This window comes from Equus przewalskii, chromosome 29, assembly GCF_037783145.1.
Source record: "Equus przewalskii isolate Varuska chromosome 29, EquPr2, whole genome shotgun sequence".
NCBI lineage: Eukaryota > Metazoa > Chordata > Mammalia > Perissodactyla > Equidae > Equus > Equus przewalskii.
The window spans coordinates 9092780-9105211 of record NC_091859.1 but is presented as its reverse complement, the minus strand read 5'-3'; the positions used below and the strand labels follow the sequence as shown (position 1 = coordinate 9105211).

Below are 12432 nucleotides of genomic sequence, written 5' to 3'. Positions count from 1 at the left end.
AAGTTTTAAGCAATCTAATGACTCGAGTGTATCCTTCTTGCCCCACTTTTAGTCACATGAAAGTAACAGTACTTCCTCTGACTCTGCAAGGGAGATACCAAAAAAAGCCACGTCCCCCATCTCATGCACTGTTTTACAGTCCCACTCAACCAGAAAATAACTCAAGCCTGCTTGCTGAAGTGTCCTTTCAGATTTGATTCCCAGGAAGAATGTGCAAGAGGACCAAAGATGTAACCTTTATACAATTCCTGCATCTGCCTGAGTTTGTACCTTGCAAATGAACAATGATATACATTTAGCTAAAGAATTTGCCATTTCAAATTAACTGAATCTTATATGAAAAAATAAGGTAATACATTTTAATGCTAAGACATTAAAAATGGATTATTTGTTAAGATTACAGTTGTGATAATGGATGAAATGTATGCAATAGAAGAAGAGACAATTCAAGGAACCCAAGAGCTTCAAATTATAAATTGAATGTCTATCTAATTGGTTTAATTCAGGCTACTAAAATAATTGAAGAGAATAAGTAGATGAATATATTTTTTCAAGTGTAACAACCAAGAAACCAATTAAAGCAAATAGGAATTTATTTTGAGAAGCCATTTATTTTATAGTGTACAATCTAAAAAAAGCTAAAAGTTTCAAAATGTTTTTATACAGATTGGAAGCAATTTTTATGAAACAATCAAGTAAATAAACTCTTATCTATTATCTCTCACATATGTTTCATATATCCAGACTATTCTGTTAGAAGAGCTACTCTTAATAATAATGTTCCTGATGGACTAAAAGCTTGAGAAATAATTTGGAACCATCAAAGACTCACTGGACATGGTGTATTTTTGTGTTTAAATGTATTCTTTGATAGCTGATGTCATGTAGAACTCTAAGTAAACCAAATATTTAATTATCTTTATCTACTTAGTCTGATTAATCAGTATATTACCATAAGCTTATTAACAAAGACTCAATTTCAATTTTTTTTAAATGCTCAATAGTTTTATAGAAGCTTAAATGGAAAGATGTGTTTGGACATCACAATATACTTTTTAGTGAGTCATTATTTTAAAATTAGAGATTTCACATAAAAATCTGGATCTTTTGTTTCTTCTAAAACTCAGAGGTTCTTGCAGCAGGGGTCCTGTCTCCCCCTGAATCATTTCTGCTGGGCCTGAGTAGGGGCTACCCCATTAGATGGAGCAAGAACTCTGCAGTCGTCACCATTCCCTACTGTCCCTCAGATATTCAGGCTAAGTGGCTCAAATCCACTCCAGAAGTTCATTGACATTATATCACTCGCCTGGTCTGTGAAGGCCTCCCAGCATAATGTAAAAAATTTTACATTTCTTCTTTAGGAGATTTCCTTCCTAGTCTTCCCCATTTCTACATCATATTCTTGTGTCCATAGGAAGCTGGAATCATCGAGTACACAGTCTGAGACATGAGGAGGGGCTCCCAAAGCCCTCGTCTCCCTGATGAAGAGACTGGATTAAATGACCACCAGGCTCTCTGCCAGGCAACAAACGACCTAAAGGCAGAGCTGTGGCCTGATGTCCAGCCTTCTCTCAGGACTAGACAGGCCTTCCCACCTAGAAAAGCATCTGTCGAGATGATTACCTAAAACTTCCCATTTTATCCACTTGATTTAAAATACACTTGCATGTGGCATCTCAAGAATATTTGAAAATATTCAGAATTCCTATAAGAAAAATTGTAATTCTTTTCTGACTTCAACTTGAGTTTTAGGCTTTGGGTCAAAGCTGTAGATCCCTAATTTCAGGAAGTGGCTCCATATTAGTGTTACTTTGAATTAAAATGGTTTTCTGGGGGTACAATTTTTAAAAATCATTCATTAGATATGTTTTTCTTAAAGTGCTGGACAACCTATAAGGAGTCATCATACAGGGTAATAATTCAAAACGCTTGACTCCAATTAGAAAAATTGACTCAAAAGAAGAAAAATAAGTCATGATGCCTTCTTCAGTACTTCTTCTATGTGCCCAAAAAGGCTGGGGTCTTCGATTGTAGGAGTTACCTGGAGAGGAAATTACAGTCAGATGAATGCTCTTCCTTGAACCCCTCCCATTCTCTCTATAATTAAACAATTACATGCAGTGTTGTATTCCCATTATTTTATCATACTCGTGGAAATGTTCAAAAATAGGGAACTTTGAACCCAATATTTTAAAATGTAACTGTTGTCTTCCAGGGTAATAAACTTTGATGAGCAAAACTATTGGTCCTAGATGGTACTTTCTCTTTGGGGCCTCTATAGAAAGATTTCCTTTTTTTTTTTTGCATTTGCTCATACAACTGCTCTTTTCTGTTGCATCGCCTTTTATTACATCTTGATGATTAAAAATATGTATCTATGCATGCATAATGTGAACAGAAATTAAAAGAATACATATGCTTGAATTAGCCCAAAGTTTCCTAAAATAGTCTTCACTCAAAACAGGAGAAATAATTAACAAAAACCAATTAGAACTTTTTAAATATCTATAGTCAGCCTCAATTTTTTGCTTTCTCATTCACTAATAGCCATTAATGACCGCTATGAAGGGAAACATATCTTTAATTTAGTAAGATTGAGTTTCCACAAGTTTGTTTGAATTTAACTCACATTTACCAATAGTAAAATATTTTCACATACTGGTTCTTATAATCAAAGCATATGGTCTTAATTAATCTGTGTTTCTCTCCAAAACCCTCATTCCTACAGAGAGACTGGCTATGCAATTTCCTCTTTAACATTTAAAAAAAAAAGGTACTATCATGTTTTTTAGGGATACAATTCATGCTTGAGAACCATTTTTAAGAGCTTTGTTGATGCCTAAGAAATGGGGAAAAATATTTCAGAGTCCAGCATTAAACATCCTTGATAATTTACCTTATATGGCTTGCCATTGACAAGGGCAGACAGAGTCGAGCGGGGAATTTTCCCAGATCTGGTTTTGGGTAACTGTTTCACGAACACAGCTTTTCGAAAAGCAGCCACGGGGCCAATGCTCTGTCTAACTTGTTTCACAATTTCTTCCAAAACTTGTTCCTCTGTTGTATTTATACCTAGGGAGAAGGTTCAGATGGTAAGCTCTGAATTAATCTTAGTTAATCATTCATGGCCCAAACAGTTAGGGAGGGCAAAGATCTCTCACCTTGTCTCAAGACACAGAGGGCTAAAGGGACATGACCTTTCAAAGGATCTTCCTTGCCAACGACAGCGCAGTCAGCCACAGTGCCATGGGAAAGGATGGACTGTAATGAGGGCAAGCATTCATTTAGAATATATATGATATATTATACATATAATTTTAATTGGGAAAAATGTAGATGTCGGAGAATTCAAAAACCCATATAGCTGCCTGTGTGAAAATTACCGCTAAATCACAATTCGCATCATCACTACTAGGGTGAATGGTTAGGATCCCCGTGGTAGTCACTCACTAAAGGCTGACAGTAATTAAGACAAATTGCTTTGCTTACCTGGAATGTAAGGAAATCGTTTCTTCATCTCAACTGTTTATTAATGAAGTCGGGAAAAGAGCCGGTAAATACCACACGTGAAAAAATTGCAATGGGCCCCCACAAATAGGAGGCCTCACGGTGACCCGGCTTTAGTGCTGGCTACCATAAGCCCTTTGTAGAGGAAGCCAAGGCAGCCCCAGGACCAAAGCGTGATTTCATTTCTGCCTCTCTTGCTGAGCAATGAAGAGCATTTCTTTTCTTGAGTGACCCCTATCCAGAGAAGATTTTCCAAGACTTGGAAGAAGAGGCTGGACATCAGATAATCACCACAGTCCAGCAACCTTTCTCATATCGTTCACACTAAGTTCTAAATGCCCTAAAGAGCGAAGAAGCTGTTTATCTGGAATCACAAGACCCCAGAGATAAGGAACCACAGGAGATCCAGAAGCTTAGGGACGAAAAAATCATTTCTGCTGTGACAAGACTTTTAAAAAGGCATGTTCCAAAAGTCCTTTTCTGAGAGATTAATGCATATTTCACTGACTCCAAACCTCTAAAGACTAGAAAAAACGGTGAGCAAACTTTTAACCAACAGCTTGTGTGGTAGTCTTGATTCGTTCTTCTATTCACTCATTCAACAAATATTTACTACATAGCTCCTATGTTCCAAACACTGCTTTAGCCTCAGTGGTGAGCAAAAATAGTCTGAGTACTGTCTCATGGTGCTTACTGTCTAGTAGGGGAAAGCAATATTAATAAATAATCATGCATATTTAATTATTAGGAATGCCTAAATATGAAAGTGGGAAGTAACAGTTTTTTATAGGAGAGATATAGCAAAGGCAACCAACTTGGCAATAGGATATGCGTCTCAAGGAAGCCCTCCCTTAGGAAATGACAAGGAGGTCAGGCCTAAAGGATGAGTTAACATTGGTTAGACAAGGAGGAGGGGTGAGGCAAAAGCCTTGTGGAAGACTGAGCATGCACCATTCGAACCTGAAAGAGACCAATGTGGCTGGAAAGCAGAGAGTGAGAGTGAGAATGGTGAAAGGGGAAATGAAGCTGCAGAGGTAGACTAAGGACATCCAGTGATCATTTTAGTAGCCTTGGGAAGGTAATAAAGCACTTTCAGGAGGAAAGAAGGAGAGGCAAGATCAGAATGCATACTTTAATAAACTTTATTTTTTAGAGTAGTTTTAGACTCACAGCAAAGTGGAATGGAAAGTACAGAGCTCCCATATACACACAGCCTCCCCACTGTCCAACCCTCACCACAGTGTTATATATGTTACAACTGATGAGCCAACATTGACACATCATTATCACCCTAGTCTATAGTTTACATTAGAGTTCACGCTTAGTGTTGTACGTGCTATGGGTTTTATGATACGTAGCCATGATTATGGTGTTTTAGAGAATAGTTTCACTGCCCTAAAAATTTCCTGTGCTTTGCCTATTCATCCCTCACTTTCCACTCATCCCTGGCAACCATTAGTCTTTCTACTGTCTCCAGAGTCCTTTTCCAGAATGTCCTATAGTTGGAATCATACAGTACATAGCCTTTTCATATTGGCTTCTTTCATTTTAGAGTGCATTTTGAAAGACACAAACTTACCTAGGTTTCATTGTGAAGAATAAACAGAGGATTGTTGGGGGGGTGTCACAGTTTATGCAGGGAAACCACCTGAGAGGCACCTGTAGTAGACTAAAGTCATAGTAGTGCGTGTCAGGATTCTAGAGTTTCCTTAGAGGAAAAATGGACAAAATTTGATGATAAGTTGGATATGCAGCAAGAAGAAGGCAGAGGGGTTAGGATGATTCTGTGGCTTTCGGACTGAGCAGCTGGTTAGATAGTGGTGCCATTTTCTAAGCCAGAAAATGCTAGTGAGGGCCAGGCTTGGGAGGAAAGAATCTGGATTAAGTCTTGAAGATAGTCCATTGCAGTGCCTTCCAGACATCCGAGTGGAGGCAGCTGGATCTGAGGAGAGTCTTAATTTAGAGAAGAGTATTTGAATGTCATTAATATATAGATGGTAATGAAAGTTATGGACATGGATGAGATTATTTAGCAAGAAGGTAGTGAGAAGAAAAGGTGAAAGCCTTAAGGAACTCCAACATCTAATGCCATATGAAAAATGAAAAGCTAACAAACTAAAAAGGCACAGGGAGAAAGAGAGGAGAAAAACCAAGAAAATCTGGGACGTGCCACCTTCAAGTCCAAAACTTTCCATGAAGGATTTCTTTTTTTCTTTGAATGAAGCCAAGTGGAAAATGAGCTTTCCCTTCTCTGTACTCCTAGAAGACCCAAGGAATCACCAGAATGTTTGGTACAAAACCAGTGTACTACCTCACACTGCTCCTAATTAAACATCTAAGTCAACGTTTCTCCTATATCCAATTGTTAGCGTCTGCTTTGAAGTATTCAGTTCTAAGGGTTGACATCCGCATGGTTTTTGACGCCTACAGTGCTGAGGATAGTACACATTAAATAAATGATTTTTGCACTATGTGTTTTATTAGCTTCATTGCTGAGGTAAAGATGTCCATGCCCTTTTTCCACTAGTTGGGCCTGACTAAGAAGCTTCTGCAAAACACGTACTATATAGACCATGAAACACCACCTTCCCCCACTGCTTCAGTTTGAACTCTCAAAATGCTTCCAACTGCTTCCCCATTGTTAAGGTCTTATTTACTTTTTAGGTCCATATGTTGAGAGCAGAGACAAATTTTATTGCCAGAGATTTGTTTTGGTAATTGGTATAGTCAGTCACCAGTCCATGGAGGAGCATATTTTGTCTATAACAGATAGAATATAAACTTGGTAGGCTCAATCCTTTAATTTTGACTTAGTATTCCCTTAATGAGTAGGTAAAAATACTTTTTCCTGGCTACCCAGAGTTTTAATCGTCAAAAAAGCATTTATTAAAGTGTTCACTGGTGCCATAAACCTCTATACCTGAGGTTTTTAAATGCTAAGGTATCTGCTTAAATCACTGTAAAAAAAAAATCAATCATCTAGATATTTTGTCACCTAACCAGTATGACTGTAATTTTAACTAAACTGAATGTCAAAACTTATAGTTTGCCATTCGTTCACCTTGTCGTTTTAATTTCACCATGTTTCCATCCTCAGTCTTAGTGCTTTTAGAAGGAGATGGGAAAATGTTGACTGGTTTTCTGTAAGGGCAGGGAGAATTTTAAAATCAGAAGATGCCTATAATATCAAAGGTTCTCATGTTTGCCAAGTGTGGACAAATTCTTACGAATCTGTGAGAAACATAATCATTTTCCAGAAGTCTGTGACATCTATAAATCAGGTTCATTATTATAGTGGGTAAAATATTATATTCATCTATCAGTGTTAAAAAGATGCCATAAAGGAAGGGAGGCAGGCAGCTTTCTACGTTGGCCCCACAAACAATATTTGCATGCCAAATAATGAGTTCAACAACTGAATCATTGCAAAGGAAAGCATCAGAATGTGTCTTGGCAACATTTGAGGGACAGAAGCCAACCGAATGTCCTGTGGGGCAAAAAAAACCAAAAGCCACATTCACATATTCCCTCTATATAAAATCCACAAAGTATCTGAGCTTAAGTGGCATTTAAGTACCCCAAAGAGTGATACAACTTAAAAGGTAAGTGTCACCAAAAGTGAGAATAAACGTTATAATAATAGGCCTGGTAATTGCCTATCATTCATTTTTGGGGGGTACTCCCATTTTTGTGTAAACTTTAATGGATTTAAAATGTTTCAGTGCTTTAGTGGACTAAATTACACAGGCTTCCCAATTATGATTTTAAGCATTGTAATTTTGGAAAAATTAGTTTAAATCAAGCACCCTCATAAGATGCAAGGAGCCACTCTGTGTGGGAAAGTGTCTTGCAGTGGGAAAAACATGAATGTTTTTTCACTTCCTCTGACATTGGAGTCATCTAGGAAACCAGCAGAAAGATTCCATATCTTCATCAATATTCATATCTGTACTCAGGAAAATACTCAACAATTTTACAACTATTTAAATCCAGTAGTCATTTAACACTGGATAGAATCAAAATTGCCTGGCATCTTTGTTGAATATGCACTTTATGGAAATATATTCAATCTCCAAGAAATCAATCCTAAAGTAGCAGACAAAATAGCCAACTTGGAAAATAAAGAGTGACACTAGGGTCAGAACAACCTTCAAAAGGGCAAATTATATGTGCGTATTGCCCTAGGCTTTAAATGCAATATTTTAACATCAGATTTACAAGTTCCCAAGGATACTAGCAGGATTAACAAACTGAAACCTAAGCTACAAATGAAAAAATAAAATCAGAGAGCCCAATTTTTTCCCTTGAGATGTCTCTGCATGAAAAGCTCTGCCTACAGCAGTGAAAGAGAACTGAGCAAGAAGGAACACATTGGCTCCTAGTAATTTGGGCTCAAATAACTAAACCAGCAGATCTCAGACACAATTTTCTTAAGAATACCTTGAATACCAAAATGTCCCAGGTGTCTAGCTAGATGCCAGACTTTCAAAGAGTAATCAACTGTAGATATGATTGGTACTTAATAGTTACAGAAGGCCCCCACTTGTGTTGGCATCTGCAAGAACAAGGTCCTCTTAAATTTACTAAAAGCTACTCTAGGACTCGATTTTCTTATGACGAGAGCGGAAAAGAATAGAGTTTCCTGAAATGTTTTTCATGCAGTAATTTTAATAGAATTTCTTTTTGATTTAGTGTTATGTAAGGTAAACACTTGTGAAATTTTACTTTGAGAAACTGGAAAGGCACAGATATTTTCACTATATATAAAAACAAAAACCAGTCTCTTTTGAATTTCTACAAATGAGACTTCCCATGGATTAACATCCTCGAGTCCTATTTCAAAGAGTCGAACCTGAACCCAGCCTTCACTATAGAGAATCCTGGAGAAGCATTTAAATGTTAAGGAAGGTTTGGGCACTTTAATAAAAGCTGGTTGTGTCATCAATATAAACATTTCACTTACGTATTCATTAGCAATTTGTGAGGGAGTTTTGCGAGGATATGGGAAAAAGCTAGTAAAGAGCATTAGTTCACAACTCTCCAATAGACTCCAATATAAAGAAGACAAGCCTGATATGAAGTGGGATATTAGCTTCATTATTAGACATAAATATACAATCAAGAGTTAATCTTTTATTTCATATAAAAGCAGACCTTCAGGGCCTGCCTAATGTGCTGGTTAAGTGTGTGCATTCCACTTCAGTGGCCAGGGGTTTGCCAGTTCAGATGACGGGTGCATACCTATACACTGCTCATCAAGCCATGCTGTGGTGGCATCTCACATACAAAATAGAGGAAGATTGGCACAGACGTTAGCTCAGTGACAATCTTCAAGCAAAAAGAGGAAGATTGGCAACAGAGATTAGCTCAGGGCCAATCTTCCTCACCAAAAAAAAAGGAAAAGAAACAAAGAAAGAAAAAGAACAGGATACCCTGTCTTCCAGAAGGCTTGACGGCTGAGAGGTGCCCTGTTACGTGCTGTAAATACTGCGAGACCAGTGATAAAATTCCTGTTAGATGCCACTGATTCTGGCACATTATTTTCAATTTTGCCATTTTAGCTACCTATCTACTGCCAGCCTCACTCTGCTGTTACATATAGTGAAAAGGATGTCAGTAGCAATGTATTAAAGCACAATATGTAGTTAAATAAGTTGATACTTTTCTCTCCACTCTAAAAATAAAAGAGAAAACTAAGAATTTTGACTGATAATAAGAGCTGTGCATATGTAATCTCCATATTTTGATTAGCTGAGGCTGCCAGGAACGCAGATGAATATTGGAGGTAATTACCTACAAGCAAGAAATTAAAAGTTCACACAACCCGAACCACCTTTTGCCAACATACCAAAATACATGAAGCGTAAATTTCAATTTCAGGTTATCACAAAATTCAGAGTTGGTTAAAAACAAGATAATATTATAATGGCACACAAAGGTCATATATTCCAGAATACTATATAAAATTCTTTCCTTTTACTCAAATAATATCGCATTGATTTGTCACTAAAAGAAGCCAACATGACAAGAAGTGATAAGCTATTAAGTTTGGACTGAAGATAAGTACAACCTTTAGAGACAGTGACGATCTTCCAATCAGAGGAAGGGCCATGACACTTTGCACACTCTGATCCCACTACATTATCACTCTTACTACTTTAAACATTTTCTTTCATTTAAACTGCAGGTTGCTCCACTCTGTTTAAAGACTATTCTGGGTTTGATTCTGGAAAAGGTGGAATAAATGCATTCCACCTCATCACTTGCACTAATTGCAGTGAAAAACTCTGGGCTAAAATACAAATCAGAAAACTCCATCACAGCTATCAGAACTTGAGAGACAACCTGATTTTGAGTCCCCTGGTTTTTGTTTGTTTGTTTGGAGGTTTTTGGGGTTTTGTTGCTGTTATAGTTCGTTTGATTGTTTCTTTTGCCTCCTATATATTCTGATCTGGGTGCTAAAGAAGCCCCAAATTGGAACTTCCAATGAATGTAGACAGAAGAAACCCAAAGAAATGCCACCTGGGTCTACTCAGAGGTCCAGGGAAAGGAGCAGAGAGCTGGGAAACAGAATCATTTTGATTTTATCCTCCCTACTCCAGATGAACACCAACAAAGTGGTTGCCCCTCTTCGTCCCTGCAGAGCTGTTAGCGATCCTGTTGTCTCTCCACATCCTACACCAAATGAGTGCCAGCAAAAGAGCTGTGTCCCTTCCCTCCTCCACCGTCACTGGGCAGCAGATCCCGTGGGATGTAGCCCAAGGGACTTCCCCACTCTACATCAAGATTGCCTAGAAAGATTCAGGGCCACTTATCCTCCCCACCAGCAACCATCCAGTCCCTTGAGCATAGATCTCTCTTGACTTGCCCTGCCCTGTACCAGCTGAGCGCTAGCAAAGAGACAGAGTCCCTTCCTCTCCCTGGGGACATTGTGAAAGTAGACCTTGCAGGACTGAAAGCTGGTAAGAGTGTGGGGAGGCTAAAGCCCTGACTTTCTACCCAGAAGGGTTAGTAATGGGGAGCCATGGGAATCAAACAGTGAAGAGGAGATTGTGGAGAGGAACGAGCTGCAGAAAGGGATACTTGAGTCTGGGTGTGAAGTCCTGAGCCTACCCCAAAGTTGTGCATGCATGAATCCAACCAGAGTCAGCAAAGTGAAGATTCTGAACGTTTAACTCGAATTTCAGACTGGGCTCTGGAAAAGATACAAGTGAAATGGACCAGAAGAGCACTGCAAAGGCCTTGAAAACTTGACAGTGGAACCACAGTCCACAGAAAGCGGCAAAGACATCTTAACTGGTGGTTCACTTGCTAAAATAAACGATCATAAGAACACAAATCCAGATATTTAAACAGGATGCAGAATCTCATAAAGTAATATTCAAAATATCCAGGATAAAAATCTAAAATTGCTGGACATAAATTAAAGATAATTTTAAAGCAGAGAAAAGAGTGTAAGAGTGAAGTAAAAATACAACTGGTGCTACTTTATAAGGCCCGGACTACATTCTGAGATTATGCTTCTATGTTGAATATGCTTATTTGGTGTAATGAAGTAAGAACTGAGTGGAGTAAATCCTTCTTGTTCAAAAAAAAAAGTCACTGGACATAAACAGAATCTTAAGAAAAAACACAATCAATAGATGCCAAACTGAAGATGATCCAAATATTAGAATTATCAGACAAGTATTTCAATGCAGCTATTATAACTTTCGGGGAATAAAACTCTCTTGGATATCTCATTGCTCCTGTAAAAAGCTCTAGCCTTCTGAGAATCTTCAAATACCATGAGAATTTGATCTGCAGCTATTTGTCTAGTTAATTGCTCTGATCTGACTGAATAACAGAAGTTTTCTACTTTCTCTGGGAGGGCCAAATGATGACAGACTAGATTAGACACCTAGGTTAAACTCTGGAGGTGCCGGTGAGGTTATAAGAGCTGAGACGTGCAGAGCCATCTGGCTCCTGAAGAGATTTTATTTATGCATCAAAGAGTTAGAGTTTGGATTCAGGCCGTTATATTTCCAAGGGGACCCTTTCTTTCTCTCTCATCTATGGAGTGTCTGGCTACTTATGTAGGAAAATTTCCCATGGGCTCTCATTGGGCAACCCAAAGGTAAGACATGTGGTAAGAGGCCAGTGACACATGATTAAAAGAAATCTATCTTTGACCCAAAAGACTTCATTTTCACATTCAGGATGAAATTAACGAAGATGAATGTTAAAAATGCAACAATAACCGTCGCCCAAAAAATATGGGTGAGCACTCTTAGAATGAATGGGAACACAGAAGTTCTCAGCAGTGAAATAGAAGCTACAAAAAAAGAACCAAATGACTTAAAAGAAGGGAGAAAAGGGATATGGGGGAATCAAAAAGAGAAAAGCCAAAAAGAAAAGTAATTATCAACTGGTAGATATCAATAAAATATATCAATAATTAATTTAAATGTAACTGATCTAAAAACATCAGTTCAAAGAGATTGTCAGATTGGATGAAAAAACAAGACCCAACTATATGCTGTATACAAGAGGTCCGCTGGAAGCATAATAATCCAGATAGACTAAAGATGAAAGGAAGGAGCTAGCCCTGATGGTCCAATGGTTATAGTTTGCTGTTCTCACTGTTTTGGTGGCCCAGGTTCACTTCCTGGTTGCAGAACTATACCACTCGACTGTCAGTAGCCATGCTGTGGCAGCAGCTCACATAGGAGAACTAGAACTACTTACAACTAGAATATACAACCATGCCCTGGGACTTTGGAGAGAAAAAAAAAAACAGGAAGATTAGCAATAAATGTTAGCTCCAGGCAAATCCTCCCCTGCAAAAAAAAAAAAAAAAAAAAAGAAGAAGAAGAAGAAGAAGAAAGCAAAAGGATTGAAGAAGACAAATGATTCAAACATTATTCAAAAAAGATGGAATGGCTA

At 38.0% G+C, this 12432-nt stretch overlaps 1 protein-coding gene across 1 annotated transcript in view; it reads right to left on the bottom strand.

Moving 5' to 3' along the window:
- Window positions 1–591: 591 nt before the first annotated feature.
- ACSS3 (acyl-CoA synthetase short chain family member 3) overlaps window positions 592–12432 on the bottom strand; it is a 168749-nt gene continuing 156908 nt past the window's right edge. Inside the window, exons 14-16 of the mRNA XM_008520549.2 lie at window positions 3162–3261; window positions 2897–3072; window positions 592–2041 (exon numbers count right to left, since the gene is read on the bottom strand). Coding sequence (XP_008518771.1) covers window positions 1973–2041; window positions 2897–3072; window positions 3162–3261 — 345 coding nt within the window. The 3' untranslated portion in view covers window positions 592–1972. The remainder of the gene's footprint in view (window positions 2042–2896; window positions 3073–3161; window positions 3262–12432) is intronic.